Source organism: Microtus oregoni, unplaced genomic scaffold (genome assembly GCF_018167655.1).
Source record: "Microtus oregoni isolate MIOR12 unplaced genomic scaffold, Mior012 000027F_ref0000203, whole genome shotgun sequence".
NCBI classification, from domain to species: Eukaryota; Metazoa; Chordata; class Mammalia; order Rodentia; family Cricetidae; genus Microtus; species Microtus oregoni.
In genome coordinates this window covers 20,830,549-20,846,245 of record NW_024543086.1, presented here as the reverse complement: position 1 = coordinate 20,846,245, position 15,697 = coordinate 20,830,549, and the positions used below count along the sequence as shown (strand labels likewise).

The following is a 15,697-nucleotide window of genomic DNA, read 5'->3' as shown; positions in this document are numbered from 1 at the left end:
GAGCACAGGCTGCTCTTCCAGAGGTCCTGAGTTCAATTCCCAGAAACAGCATGGTGGCTCACAGCCATATGTAATGAGATCTGGTGCCCTCTTCTGGCGTTCAGGCATACATGCAGGCAGAACACTGAATACTAAGAGGAGGAGGAGGAGGAGGAGGAGGAGGAGGAGGAGGAGGAGGAGGAGAAAAAGAAAGAGAAAGCTTGAGCACTCAGGTTTGTCTGGTCCAGTGTGGAAAAGGTGAAATGGTGGAGACATTGGGTGGTGTTATCTGGGATGCAGAGTGCATTTGAGCCCGTTTCATTTGTTCTTGGGGGAGTCTATCAGAGTGAGGGTAGACCCTACTGGAGACTCAGAGCAAAGGGAACTCCAGAACTCCAGTGTAGCATCCTGGTCTCTCAGCAGTGATCCTGCCAGTAAAGACAGCACTCCGAGCTGTCTTTCTTTATGTGCGTCTGCATTCAAACCTCCCCTCACCAGCTCACCCCACCCCAGAGGCTGCTTCGCACCTTCCTTTCTTGACTTTGCACCTCTCCTGCATCTGTCTTCACTTGGTCACAGGTCACAGATGAGACATTGTGTGGGTGCTGTTTGCTGCTCGGTATCTCAAGAGCATGCCATGACCCCCTGCCAGTTTTCTGGACCTAGCTCCTCAGTCTGTATCACCACCTGGCCAGTGTGGGAAAGCAGCGCACAGCCTATGCCTCTGTGTTGGAAGGATTGTGCGATCAATTCGGAGGACCCACACTCTAGACCACACCCACCTCCTTGAGCTGCTGCTGCTGGCTTGTCCTAAATGCTATGGTAACAGCCCGTGCAAGAGTGGAAGACACTCAGAGGTGGAACACCCACTTGACTTTGTCCACCTACTGTGAGATTTGACAAATTACTTGAGCTTCCTTGGCCTGTTTCCCTACTGGCATGTCACTAAATGGCCTCAGCTGGAGAAATGGGTGCCCAGGCCTACAGCAGGTTGGCTCTCTGGTTACACCCACCACCAGCCTCCAGGGGGCGCTGGAGAACTCTGTTTCTTGAGACAGCTCGTGATTTATTGGAAATTATCTTTGTGGACTAGGTTGACAATATTGAGAGGTGGAGTCAGTTTATCTGCTCCGCCCATGAAATTCTTCTGGAGGGACCTCAGGAAGGGCGGCTACTGAGCTGGGGCTATGGGCTGTGCTGGTTCTTCAAGGCCCCTCCCTCACAGGAGGCCTGGGAAGGAAAGGTTTCACTTTCGAAGGATGAGATGGCTAAACAGAACGGCCCTGTTTGGTCATTTGCAATCAGGCTAGCCTGGAGGTGCTTGGTGCTACAGTAACTGACTTGAGGGGACATTGGGAGTGTGGAGGAACCTCTGGAAAGAAGATTGAGAGCCCGGAGGCCCAACAGTGGTTGGTGAGGAACCACCCATGACTTGGTTTCAGAGTCCACTGGTTTGGAGCAGAAAGGTGAGAACTGCATCCTGTTCAGCCTCCCTTCCTGCTTCCCCAGACCTCTGATTCTGTCTCCTCTTTTCTCAGGAAAGCTATAGCATCAGCTGGGAGCTACAAATGCCCCGAGGGGTCCCAGTTGCTGCTGGAGTCCTGGCCTTCCTTGCTCTCCTGGCTTTGGTCTATCATTGTCTCAACGAGGTACCTTCCTTCTGACTCCATGCCTCTGCCCACAGCCATCTCCTCAGAACCCGCTTCCCTCCTCATGACTCTCTCTGTGCCCAGGCCTGGAAGTCCAGATGGAGGCTTTGCTGTGGGAGCTGGAGGTGCCCTCCAACTGGAAAGAGCTTGCAATTTGTCTTCATCCACAGCCTGAATGAGGGCCAGCCGGGAATCCTCTCTTCAGAGCCTTCCCCAGTGTCCCCCGAAGGCCCTAATGGCACCAGGACCGCTCTTCAGCTTCGGGTATGAAGAGGATCCCTCCCTCCCTGCTCAGAGCAGGTTGTAGTATCTGCCAAGCACCCTGCGAATATTTGGAAAACCATTAATGTGGATGGAGGACTAAGCCCATGAGAGGAGGGCAGTGTGACTGTCGGTGAGGTGAGGAGTGCGTCCTTGTCCCACAGGAGTCTGGCCCAAGAGAGGGAGGCACTAGTACAAGTGTCTCGCCTCTGGCTTGTGGCGGCAAAGCTTCCTTCTCCCAAAGCCACCCTGAAGAAGCAGAGGTTCTGGTTACCCCATCTTTAACAGTGGCCTGTCCTCATGGGTGTGATGTCATGGCACAGCCAGCACAAGGAAGCTGCACCTGACCTCCGTCCACTCCCAAGAGCTTTGTCACTGTTCCCGCAGAGCTCTCAGCCTTTGCAGCCCCTGAGCTTCCTTGGTTCAGCCTAGGCACCAGAAAGGTCAGGGCCTCCTGGAGCATGTCTGGCATCCCTGGCTGCTGAGCACTAAGCCGGTGAGCTTTCTGGGTCAGGTCACGGCTGCAGCCGACCCCCTTGCCTGCTTTCCCAGACTAGAAGCACTGGAACCTGGACTCCTAAGATCCCCAGAGCCACCCGAGTTAAGGGGAGATTAGTTAGATTGCAGTAGGTAGAACTGGAAACTGTCCCCAAGATTCCTGTCCCTGGAGGTCCACGGGCTCGTGAATCAGTCCTCTGGAATGCAGATGTAACCCTGTGTGCACCACACTCTTCTCTGATGAGGCTGTGCTATGTGGTGGAGGGATTGGTGCAGATTCATTAGAGTCTCTAATTAATTAAATTGTCTGCGTTAAGCAAGAGATGGGGCCAGGGAAAGTGGGGCATGCCTGTGGTCTAAGCTAACTTGGCAGGGTGAGGCAGCAGGATCACTTGAGTCCAAGACATAAGGCCAGCCTGGGTAACAAAGCAAGGCCCTGCCTTAGCTCTCAACAGGGACTGCTGTGTAGCTCAGGCTGGCCTGAACTTGCTATGTAGCCCCAACTGGCCTCAAGTCTGTTTTGAGATCCTCCTTGACTCCCTGAGTACTGGGACTACAGGCGCATACAGTGAGAGACCTCGAGTCTCAATACTGGGACTACAGGCACATAGAGTGCGAGACCTTGAGTCTCAAACAAAACAAACGTTGCGATGGTGAGCCCAGATGGCCGGATTTGGCGTGTGAAGTGTCCAAGGGTCTGCTCTGCCCACCGCTGCCCAGGAGAGGATGAGCCTCCAATGTGACACCGCCACCTTGATTGCAGCTGTGTGACCCCAGGCAGAGGACGCTGTTCAGCCCTCTGAGTCCTTGTTCACCAAAAGCATGAGATAATAAATAGGAGGTTTTGGCAGTTGTTCCTGGCAATTTGTTCTAAAGTCATAATGTGTGCCAAACAGGACAGGCTGGCGGGTCTGAGGGCAGTGAGGAGTGAGGCCACTTTGGGCAGGGTACAAATGCCCAATGCTATCAGGAGAGCCTGCCTAGCTTCTAGTACCCTTTTTGGAAGGGGCCCCTGCTGTGGTCAGGTAGGTCACACTGGGGCTGTTAGAACCCTCCAGAATGAGAACACAAGACTGGCCTCCCCTAAGTACTGTACATCTTCTTTTGACCTTCCGGAGAGAGAGGCTGTAGGATGAAGCGAGTGAGAGAGGACCTAAAGCTTGTGTATCCTAAGAGGGTCCTTAACTACATCTCTAGCATCCGGCCCTTCAACCAGGTAGTCATAGCTGCTGCACAGCATGGAGAGGACTCCATGGCGGGACTGCGGAGCCTGCACCAACGGGTGGCTGAGGTGGCGCCTGGAAGCACAGGCGGGTGTGGGTGTTGCTGCTGTCACAGGTGAACTGGAAGCAGAGAAACGGGGTTGTATACCAAAATACCCACTGTTGCTGGGTGGTGACAGCGCACACCTTTAATCCCAGCACTCAGGAGCCAGAGGCAGGTGGATCTCTGAGTTTGAGGCCAGCCTGGTCTATAGAAAGAGTTCCAGAACAGCTACTCAGAAGCAGGGCTACACAGAGAAACCCTGTCTCAAAAAAACAAATCAAACCAAGCAAAGACTTGTTGAGTCTGTTTGAAACCCTCGTCTCTACCTACCCAGTGTAATCCACCTGAGATTACAGACATGCGCACTGGGCCCAATTTTTCACAGTGTTGCTGGGAATCTGACTCAGATCCTCATGGCTGCAGCGAGCACTTTCCCCGTCCCCAGACTGTCTGATCTCAGGTGTAGACCCAGGGTGACTGGTAGTCAGGCCTGGGTAATGGGCTGAGAAGTGGGCAGTTACCTGTCCAGATGGTTGGTATCCAGGGTCTCGAGAAGCAAGCCTGGCCTTGGTTTGGTGTACCACTTCCACTTTGGGCTCACCTCAACTCACTCAAGTGAGCTCATGAAGGATCCAGGCACATGGCCCACTCTGCAAGCCTTCCCTACATCAGCAGATCCCCTCCCAGTCTTGGCCTAGGCCAAGCAAACACCATAGCCCTGGAGTTGCCAACCAAACCCATTACTTCCCCAGCACTGGGCAGAGACAGTATGCGGCTTTGTGGCAGCAGCCTGTTGTTGCAGAGGGGGTGTCAACACAGCAGCTCTGTACCATGAGATTAAATAGGGTTTATTGAGGGAAGAAGAGGAGCAGAAGCCAGTGGTAGGCACCAGGCCATCAATATTCCACAGGGGTGGCTGCTTCATGGCTTGCTTGCAAGGAGAGGAGCATGCAGCTCTATGACAGGGTAAGGACAGCTCTGTCTAGGGTGCAGCATGCAGAAAGTTCTGCAGTTCCCAGGGATGTTAGTGTCACCTGTAGCATGGCTCTCTTTGTTCTGCTAAACTCTTCTGTAAGCGGCAGGCTTTGAAGCCATCTAATTACCCTTGTGTATCAGGAACACCACGTAGACAATTCTCAGTGGTGCAGCTGCCCACAGCATGTTTATCTGCTGTCACCTCTTCCTGACATCTAGGCTGGCTCCCTCCAGGAACTTCTGCTGCCCTGAGAACTGTGGACAGGTTTAATTGAAGCTAGGACAGAATGTAAGATGCAAAGTCTGAGAGAAGGTAGGACAAAGCCTGGAGACCGGCCGGCTCTGTCACGGTTGGGGCTGACGGTCCTAGTAAGCAGCGAGTGACTGAAGACCAGGAAGGCTCCAGCATCTGTCCCTAAAAGATGCAAAACACAAAACAAACACCCCCCACCCCCCTTGACTGGTACTGTCTTCAGAGGGTGTCAAGAAGTTCCCATACACACCCTGGCTCAGGACAAATTCATTGGTGCTGAACTCTAATGGAGCTCACAAAGGCCACACCCACTGGAGAGCTCTCTGTAAGGCGCATGCTCTGGAAGCAGATGGTGCTGAGGCCATGGGCAGCAGAGTGGGGTTGAGGTATATCAGTCCAGACACATTCTCTTCAGCTGTCTAAGGTCATAAGGGCGACAGCAGCATGGCACGGGTCTGCAGGCTACCCATCAGCTTCGCACTATTCTTTTGCCAACACAGGATACCATCCAAGGTCCAAGTAATCCTCCTGGGGACCTCTGAGGAAATGTGAAGGCCGTCGATGCTCTAGAGAGTGAAGGAGTTGTCAAGCAAATCTGAGTGGATGGGAAGTGCCTGCACCGACAAGAAGCATCGGGGGTGTTGGTGGCTCCTCTGTTCTTTCAGAGAAGACTTGCCTCATCAGGACCCATTGCTCAGTTTTTGCTCTTCTTTGATGTTCCTGATGACAGAAAAATGTGTACCATTACAAAGGTTTTATTTAGCTAAGAAGTGGCTGCACATGCCTTTAATCCCAGTACAGGAAGCAGAGGTAGGTGGATCTCTGTGAGTTCAAGGCCAGCCTGGTCTACAAAGAGAGTTCCAGGACAGTCAGAGTCACAGAGAAAACCTATAAGAAACCCTGTCTCAAAACAAAACAATGAAAAACAAAACCCAAAGATTTATTTAAGCCAGGCATGGTGGCACATGCCTTTAACCCCACCCAACACTCAGGAGGCTTATCTCGTGGCCAGCTTGGTCTACCTAGTGAGTTCAAGGATAGCCTGGGCTATAATTAGAGACCCTGTCTCAAAAAACAAACAAACAAACAGAACCCAAAAACCAACCAACAACCACATGAAAACCACAGAAATCAAGCACTCAGGAGTCAGAGGTAGGTAGATCTCTGAGTTCAAGGCCAGCCTGGTCTACAGAGTAAGTTCCAGGAGAGGCAGGGCTATACAGAGAAGCCCTAACTCAAAAGCAAAACAAAAATAACAATAAAAAACCCCCAAAGATTTATTTATGATCTAAGTCCGACTTTTGCTTTTTTTTAAAGCCCTATCTCACTATATAGCTGAGGAGGCTTGGACTGGCCATGTAGCCCAGGCAGGCTTTGAACTGGTGTTCTTCCTGACTTGGCCTCCTGAGTGCTGGGATGACAGGCATGCTCTAGTTTTTTTTTTCCTCAGCAAAGATAAAACTGGTGCCTGAGGTTCTCCTGAGAGCCAGCAGACTTGTAGTTACCCAATACACTGTCACAAGTCACCCAAAGGAGCTTCTGGGAGTCAAAATTCTAAGCGTGTCTGGGCTAGGTGGTTCTGACTGGCCACGAAGTTGAGATGTCACCAGGACCACAGCCACCTGAAGGCTGGAGGGCAGAGGGCCCATTTCCAGGGATTCCTGCTCTAGCTTCTTCTTCAATCAGTTCCCGTGCCTTTTATCACTCCTTTGTAGTTCTGGGCATTAAATGCGGGGTCTCACACGCCATTGTCTGTAATAGCCCATGATTCTTTTACTCATCTACTTATTTATGTATTTTTGAGACAAGGTCTTGCTATGTAAACTAGGCTGGCCTTGAACTCATAAAACTCTCCCTGGGTCTCCCTCCCTGACACACCTGTCTATCACTTAAGTTTAAATCTTTATTTGGGTGTAGTACATGTGTGTCTATATGCCATGTGCACCCTCAGAGGCCTGAAGAGCATGACAGAAGCCTATAAATGGCAGGACATGGGCGCTGGGATCCAAGACTGAGTCCTCTGCTAGAGCAGCCAGTGCTCCAACTACTGCGCCATCTCTCCAGCCCCAAGATTCTTTTCCACTCTATGTGGCAATATGACCTCTTTCTTCCTGCTCGCCATTTATTTTTTTAAGGGTTTGTGTGTTGAGGTATTTTGTCGCAAACCACCTGTCTGCGTGACAGAAGAGAGTGGTAAAGCTCCTATAACCGGAGTAACAGAGAGTTCTGAGCCACAAGTGGGTGCTGGGAGCTAACCTGGGTCCTCTGAAAGAACAGCAAGCGCTCTTAACCTCTGAGCCATCTCTCCAGCCCAGTAAAAGCTTCCCTTACCAGGAACTGAACCCGGGTACAACAGTAAGAGCACACATTTGTAATCCTAGCACTTGTGAGGGCAAGATAATCAGAATTCAAGACTGTCCTAAAACATCCTGAGTTTGATGCTAAGCTGGGCTATATAGACACTATTTCAATGATAAAACAAAAAGATTTGTTTATATAAATAAAGAGAACTAATTTTCAATTGAAAAAAAATTATTGCAAACATGTGGTGGTACATGTTTACAAACGCACAATCACTGCATCCTTCCAGGGTAGTCTATATATACATATTTTTTTAAATCAGATTTTTCAGAAGATAATGACCTATAAAGTATTGAGTGGTCTTAGAAGAGGAAGATTAAGCCTCGCATGGTGGTGCACGCCTTTAATCCTAGCACACAGAGGCAGAGGCAGGAAGATCACTGAGTTTAAGGCCAGCCTGGTCTACAGTGAGTTCTAGGACAGCCAGGACTGCCATTACACAGAGAACACTGTCTTGGCGGAGGAAGGGGGAACAAAAAAAAAAGGAAGATCAATTTGAAATGGGATCTGATCTAGACTAGGAAGATGGAGGTATGGTTTTATGGTTTCAAGTTTTCAAGTCAATGGGAAGGACCAAAAAAATGAGAAGATGTAGGTATTGTTTCATGACCATGGGAAGGGATCAATAGGAATGAGAGAAGGTTCTGGAATGTGAAGCTGAGCCCAAAGTTCCTGGTCACTCAGTACATACTTTTCTTCTTCTTCTTGGCTACACTGGGGAGCCGCTCGCGCTCTCGCTGCCGCAGGGCCTCCAGACCATCCAGGTCAGGCGGGTGGCAGTGGCTCCGCATCACCATGACCCGCCGGCCCTGGGTGATGGCTCGGCTGCGACAGCCCAGCCGAGCCTGGTCCCGGCACATCCAGTATACCTTCTCCCCAGCCGCCTTCTCCTTCCTGTACAAGAAGGACTCATACACCAGGAACCGACCTCCGAGGGATGTCTGCAGGAACTCCAGTGGCTGCACAGGCTCTGTAGGGCAGAATCAGGCTGTGAGCCAAGGGTCGGCAGCAGGAGCTGGGCCCAGGAGGATCCACTCTGGTCCCTACCCCCTTCCCTTTGCCTGCCTCAGGACTCTGGGACTAACGGTCAGCCACAAGAGACTCTGAAACACACCTGCTTTCCTTTGCAGGGCGCCAGTGTCCCTGGAGCTCTGCTGAGGCCACCCCAGACCACAAACTCCATGACCACTGGGGTCTCCCAGACAGAGGAGGTATCTTGCTGGGGGCCTGTCATAACCCTGTCCACCAGCTGTCCTTGACACAAAGCCATTCTCATGCTTTTTAAGAAGCTCAGGTCAACGGCCATGTGACATTGGGGGTGTGTCCAGAGAGAGCACATGAAAACAGATGCTGAAGCAGAACTGGCCCAGGGAGACGGCAGGAGAAAGAGGAGGCCCTGGGATGCAGGGTCTTCAGCGCTCAATCATGAGCATGTGCACTTCTGGTGACTGACCGCCATGCCACCTCGGGCCTACCACTCCTACTTTTTCTTTGGACCAGAACTAGTCTCTCAGCAATAGCAATCCATCGTGTGGTAAAATTAGTGCCTCAAGCACAGAGCCAGGAAAGGGATCAGGATGTTGTAGGGCAGTCAAGAGAAGCTACTCTCCCTCCACATACCTGGGCCTTCCCAGTTGGTCAGGTTGGGGAAGTTCTCCCGCTGTCGCAGGGCTTCCAGGCCACCCATATCAGGTGGGTGGCAATGCCTGCGCATGACCATCACCCGCTGGCCCTGGGTGATGGCTCGGCTGCGACAGCCCATGCGTGCCTGGTCCCGGCAGGTCCAGTAGATTTTGTCGCCAGTTGCTTTCTCCCGCCTATAGAGGAAGGACTCGTACACCAGGAAGCTGCCCCCGAGAGGGGTCTTCAGGAACTCAGGCCCATCTGCAAAGAAACCAGGGAGGCAATCAGAGAAGGGGGCATGGAAGCTGAACCTGACCTTCAGAGAGGAAGACTGGGGAATGGTCCCATCACCCACTTCACGCCCTCCCCTCTTCTCACAGTGTCCTCAAACCACACTGTCCCAAGCCTGGAGACTGGCTTCCATGATGATAGCGTGGGAAGGGGCAGGGTGTGTGTCTGTTCACTTATACGAGGCACCCTCCAGGTCAGAGGGCAGGTACTCTGTACTTCCAAGAGTGGGGTCAAAGTGGCTCAAAGCTGAAGGGAGGAGTGCGGCTCATGAGCCTGGGTGTGCACATGTGTTTAGGGGGCTTAAGCTTGAGCTGGGAGGTAAGAGGAACCTGAAGGACAGCCTGGCCTTGCCAAGAGGACTCTCTGCCCACCCCCACACCTTCCCTGTCCTCATTTTGACCAGGCACAAGGGTTCCTGTGGTGGTCTGAACAGGAATGGCCCCCTCAAATAGCCTCATAGATTTGAATGCTTGGTCACCAGAGAGTGGCACTATTTGAAAGGACTGGGGGTGTGGCTTTGTTGGAGGGAGTATGTCACTGGGGTGGGATTTTTTTTTGGGGGGGGGGAGGTTTCAGAAGCCCAAGTCAGACCCAGTGGCTCTCTCTTTTCCTGCTGCCTGCAGATGCAGATATAGAACTTTCTTCCTTTTTTTCTTTCTTTCTTTCTTTCTTTCTTTTTTTTTTGGTTTTTCGAGACAGGGTTTCGCTAAAGTGCAGAACTGCTTCTCCAGCACCATGTCTGCCTGTGTGCTGTCATGTTTCCTGCCACGACAATAATGAACCAAATCTCTGAAAACGTAAGCAAGTCCCAGTTAAACACATTCTTTTATCTAAAAGTTGCTGTGGTTCTGGAACAGAACAGGGACTAAGAGAAACTGGTCCTAGGCAGCAGGTCCTGCTGCGGCAGGCCTCATCGTGCTGCCTGTTGGTGGGGTGTGGGCTTTGGATTAGCAAAGCAGTTGAACACATTAAGCAGGGTTTAATGGGCCATACTAGTAGGAGCATGGAAGACAGTGACAGACTAGGGAGTCATCGTATGATGAAAAAAGCTGCGAGGGAGGGAGCCCCGAGAGGCTGAGGGCTTGGGTAGAAGCACCTGATTCCAGAGCACCTAGAATGGTGGAGAAGGAAGCCAGGAGGTTAGGACCACCTGCGGAGCAGAGCAGCCCAGAGGAAATGGCCCACCTCCTCCACACTGGAGTAAAATGTTTGTCAGGGAAAGGCTGGAGAGATGTAAGTTAAGCCATTAAGAGGACAGGTTGCTCTTCCAGAGGAGCCAGGTTTGATTCCCAGTAACCACACAAAGGCTTACAACCATCTGTAACTCCAGTTTCAGGGGTCTGATCCCCACCTCTGGCATCCATAGGTACCAAGCACAGCCTCTATGGACACAAGGCACACACACGGTACATAAACATACATACAGGCAGAACAGCTATACACATGAACATTAAAAAAATGGCTTTCAGTAAGTAAAAGAGTAGCGTCCAAGGACAGAGAAACAGTAAGCAAAGACACCCACAGAACGAACAGAGGCAGAGAAACTCTAAAATATTAAGGATGTGCAAGATAAAACTTGAGCCAAGGGGCTAGAAAGATGGCTGCTCTTTCCGAGGACCCAGGTTCAGTTTCCAACACCCACACAGTAGTTCACAGCCGTCTGTAACTCCAGTTCCTGGGAATCCAATGCTGCCTTCGGGCCGCCAATGAAGGAAAAACACTCATATACACACAGTAAGCAACAGAACTCAGCCAAGCCTTGCGACAAGATCTACACCAAGCATGTAGACGGCGGCTGAGTCAGAGAGGCACTGGGGGAACTGGAGGCACAGTGGTATCAAGGTATGTTTATATATAAGGAACAAAGCAGGGCGACCCAGTGGAAGAGACGAGACACTGAAAGGGAGGAGGCAGAACTTGTGCTGGAGTGTTCCTAAGACCCAGAACTACAGTTGCCAGCTCTGCAAAGGCAGTTAGGCCCCATGTACGCACAGGGCAGGGCCTTCCTTTAACATGAGAAGGCCTGAAAGGCCAATGCACACAGGAGAAGTTGCTGGAAGACAGACGCCAGAGCAGGCAGGTGCGGGCTGTGCCTGGAGAGACCAGCTATTGCCTCAGCAGGGTACAGGTGGGGCCACCATACTGCTGAGACTAGGCACAATACAAAGAGTCATTTTTGTATTCTGCCCTTTGTGTGAGGGCAGAAACTTAAAGCTTCAGTAGAAGAAACAGAAAACAAAACCAAGAAATCTCAGACAGTACTGCGAAAGTGATCGTGGTCATCACAGGAGGATCGGCAGATGGAACTCCAGTCCTGAAACATTAGGTAGGCATGTGGGAAGACACTGGGTTGCACCAGGCATGGTGGCTCATACCTTTAATCCCAGCACTTGGGCAGAGGCAAGAGGATCTCTGCAAGCTCAAGTCTAGCCTGGTCTAACATAGCAAGCTCTAGGACAGTCTGGACTACATAAGGAGAGACCCTGTCTCAAAACAGAACAGAACAAAAACAAATAAGGAAGATACTGTGTTGAAGAACACAAGTTATGGTCAGAAAAGGCCCCTGTTGAACCACAGTCTAGGAACATCAGGGAGGCAGAGGACGCCCGAGTCCTGAAGCAGAATCTGGTCAATACATGGGGTCAACCGTAAGAAAAGCACACGTTCTTTTCAAACAGATTCCACTATTGTGGAGTGACGCTTTACGGCCTGGCACTCTCCAACAGCCGCACTGTGCAGTGAGTGCGTGGGAAAAGGTTCTCAAGTGGGTCCTCCGGGATGACTGGCTCTAGGACCTCTCAAATCAAGACAAGAAAGCCCAGAGGTAGGGCAGCTAGCCAGGGAATCTAGGTGATGGCCAGGCCTGGCATCAGCCCCCAGGCAAGGCTGAAGCAGGACTCAGCAAGCTTTGGGGTCCTCTGCTGATGTGATGTAATGCCTCCCTGAAAAAAGAGGTACACACAGCAGCTGCTGAGCAGCCACAAGGGAAGGAAGGAGAAGGGCAGGATAGTCCCAGCTCACTAGGGGCAGAATTTGACAAGAACAGAAGGCAAGAGCTAATGAGACAGTTTAGAAAACAAAGGCACTTGTTGCCAAGACTATCAATCTGAGTTCAATCCCCAGGACCTACACGACAGAAGAAAAACACTGACTCCTACATGTTGCCCTTGAACCAATACACGTATGCCAAGTATGCAAATACATATGTGCATGCACACACGCATGCACACACACACAGAGGCATGGCAGATCTCTAAGTCTGAGGCCACCCAGAGCAACATAGTTGAGAATTGAGACCGTTTCAAGAAACAAAACAACCTAAAGTCAAACAAAAAGCACAAAACCTACTTAAAAAGTAGACCAAGGCTAAATCAGTTCCTCTGGCTGGATGTTAGCAGGTAACAAGGAGATTGCCGTAAAATGCATTTTAAGAAACGGTGAAGCAAAGGCTTAAAGGAGGGATGCATGAGGCAGAAGTGATGCCATGTCCTGGTACTATCTCTGTTTATGAGGTGTCACAGAAATGCAACAAAAAGGAAATACGGATGATAAAACACCTCCTGTTTTTGGAATAAGCTTTGGACAAAAAGGCATCTCAGAGGACTCCAAAAACTACCAGACTGGGAGGCTGGGCACAACCACTTTCTGTATGCAGATTCCAGCTTCTTTTGGAGCCAAATGGGCAGAGCTAGGATTCTGGCATGCAGGTGTGCACCAAACAAATCTCAGGAGAGGGAGGCTCTTTAGCTCCTGGACTTGGGAATGACTGTTGCCCTCTGTTCACACTGCGGGAATGGGGCCTTACTTACCCGTTCAGTGTCTACTGATAACTCTTCAGATAACAGAGGACGGGAGATTAGGCTTATCAGGTTTGGGGCCTGGAAGAGTGGTAGGTAGGCAAAGAGGAGCCTGGGAGAGCAGATCCCAGACAGACTGAATTTGAGGGCAGAAGTGGGGGGCACGGAGGAGAGGACTGTGACTGTCAGGATATTGACAAGGAAGGAGGGCAGGATAGGCATAGCTAATAGAAAAAGCTGTGGGGTCACCACAGGTACCTGGACCATCCCACTGAGTGGGGCCGGGGCGTTTCTCCCGCTGCCTCATAGTCTCCAGTCCTAACAGGTCAGGTGGATGACAGTGGTTCCGCATCACAGTCACCTGCCGGCCCTGGGTGATGGCTCGGCTGCGACAGCCCATTCGTGCCTGGTCCCGGCAGGTCCAGTACACCTTCTCCCCAGCCGCTTTCTCCCTCCTGTAGAGGAAGGACTCGTATACCAGGAAGTTGCCCCCAAGAGGGGTCTTCAGAAACTCTGGACCTCCTGCAGGGCACAAGAGAGGCAGTTAGGGGAGGGTGCAGATTCAGAATGCAGGGGTAGGTTGAGAAGGCTGGCCACCCCCTACCAAAATGAGGCAGCCAACTCCGGCCGGCAGGCCCCAAACACTAAGACTTACGGGGATCCACGTCCTGGTCTTCCTCGGGGGGTTCCTGCAAAGGTTCCTGACGTGCCTTTTTCTGACGTTTTCTGGACTTGGACTTGGACTTGGACCTGGACCTGGACCTGGACTTGGACTTAGACTTAGACCTACTGAGAGTCAGTGTGCCCTTTGCCCTACGGTAGAACAGGCTGTCCACCCCTTGGAGCAGCGAGTCTTCGATGTCATCGCAGTCCTCCAGGTCCCCAGCACCAATTCGTCTTGCTTGTATCTTCTTTATGGTCTTCTCCTGCTGTCGCCGGGCCTGCAGGCCTTCCATGTCAGGTGAGTGGCAGTGGCTGCGCATCACCGTCACTCGCTGGCCCTGGGTGATGGCCCGGCTACGGCAGCCATTGACCGCATGCTCCCGGCAGGTCCAGTACACCTTGCTCCCCACAGTCTTCTCCCGCTTGTAGAGGAAGGACTGGTGCACCAGGAAAGTGCCCCCATAGCAGGTCTTCAGGAACTCAAGGGGCCGATACCGCACTGGAGGAAGAACCCAGCAAGGTCACAAACCAAGGACAAGAGTCCAGGGGTCCCAGGAGGAACCGCCAAGTTAATTGTCTCCCAAATGTCAGCATGCTTCCCTGGGCTGGGCATGTATGAAGCCCAGTGCATTCCCACCAAGCCACCCAAGAAGAACAAGGGTTCCTTCTCCAAGTCAATTAGACCTCAGCACCCCAGTTCACACCACAGTGGGGGGGCCATGCTGGGCTCTAATTCAGCAGGTTATGTTCTGGGCTATTCTTGGCCATATTTTTCTAGGGTTTGTTCAAAATTTTTGTCTAGCTTTTGTTTTTACAGTGTATAGAGTTAAGTCGAAGGTCTGGAACACACCAGGCAAAGCTCTACCACTGAGCAACATCCTCAGCCCTTCTTTTTGAGCAATAGAGACACACACTCAAGTATTCTTAACATATTGAAAAGATACTCCCTTCCACCAAAACCAGTGCGGTCACTCAGATCCTCATGGGTCGGAGACACCCAGCATTCTGGAAGCCACACCCACCTATTCTAAGACTGCGCACCACCTCTCCCTAGGGAAGCAGAGCAGAATGATTTGATTGGCATCACCCCACAAGTTCCACAACCTGCCTCAGTTATGAATAAGCTCCTGAGACCCCCAACACATGTGAATTTTCTGAGACTGAAGGCCTTCATCAATAGGATTGGAGTTTGAGCCTGGGACTCAAAGGCACGCCCTGCCCCTGGGAACCCTACCCAAACTTAGCCTGGATCACTGCCCATCAGCACACAGTTTTCTAGGACCCACACCAGGCCCTGCTGCACTGGGAAATCCTGAAAGGCCCTGGGACCCCCAAATCATAATGCCGTCTATCCCGTGGGCTTAATGATGACTGGGATACATTTCTATTTTTGACATTGAACACATTTTGAACCCACACGAAACACCATTTTTATTTGGGCATGAAGGATCTGAGGAGTCTTCCTCTTCCTCACCCAAGTGAGGAGAGGGCACGTACTCACCCACTCCTGGGGTGGGACGTTTCTTGGGAGGCAAGCTCTGCAGTGCCAGGGATCGGTACCCCTGGTCCTCCTCTGGGGTTTCAGGGATTGGCTGAGGGGTGGGCTCTGGTTCTACAGGGTACAGCCATAGGCTCACCCCATCTTCTTGGCCTTCAGAGCCTTCAGGCAGGTCTGAGTGAGGCAGCTTCTTCTTCTGGTGCCGGACCTTGAGGCCCTCCTTATCAGGTGGGTGACAGTGGTCCCGCATCACAGTGACTCGGAAGCCACGGGTGATGGCCCGGCCCCGGCAGCGGAGCTCCGAGTGCTTGCGGCACTTCCAGTACACCTTGTCCCCCACAGCCTTTTCTTGCTTGTACAGGTATGATTTGTACACTAGAAGGCGGCCCCCATACGGGGTCTTCAGGAACTCCAGGGGCTGTGGAGCAGCTAGGGGGATGAAAAGGCTGGGTTAGATTCTCCAGGGCAAGGCTCGGGGTCAGGGGCCTTGGAGAGCGGGTCTTGGAATAAGGTAGGATCCTGTGGGCAGGATGCCTTCTCAGGCTCCTAGCTTCCAGGCAAGCCCAGGTTTTAGAAGCTGTTT

General features: G+C 51.8%; 1 protein-coding gene and 1 long non-coding RNA gene across 5 annotated transcripts in view; one reads left to right on the top strand and one right to left on the bottom strand.

Annotated features, from left to right (window-relative positions):
- Window positions 1–1,071: 1,071 nt before the first annotated feature.
- Window positions 1,072–3,237, top strand: LOC121463771. The gene is made up of 3 exons (XR_005976471.1): window positions 1,072–1,445; window positions 1,518–1,628; window positions 1,713–3,237. It is a non-coding gene; the product is annotated as an uncharacterized LOC121463771 (long non-coding RNA).
- Window positions 3,238–4,489: 1,252 nt separating this feature from the next.
- The window catches only part of Flywch1 (FLYWCH-type zinc finger 1), a 30,635-nt gene continuing 19,427 nt past the window's right edge, over window positions 4,490–15,697 (bottom strand). For all 4 annotated transcript variants that reach the window (XM_041676206.1, XM_041676202.1, XM_041676204.1 and 1 more), the window contains exons 3-8: window positions 15,118–15,543; window positions 13,609–14,115; window positions 13,212–13,475; window positions 8,863–9,126; window positions 7,934–8,212; window positions 4,490–5,601 (exon numbers count right to left, since the gene is read on the bottom strand). In XM_041676206.1, the coding sequence (XP_041532140.1) occupies window positions 5,576–5,601; window positions 7,934–8,212; window positions 8,863–9,126; window positions 13,212–13,475; window positions 13,609–14,115; window positions 15,118–15,543 (1,766 nt within the window). In that variant the 3' untranslated portion in view covers window positions 4,490–5,575. The remainder of the gene's footprint in view (window positions 5,602–7,933; window positions 8,213–8,862; window positions 9,127–13,211; window positions 13,476–13,608; window positions 14,116–15,117; window positions 15,544–15,697) is intronic.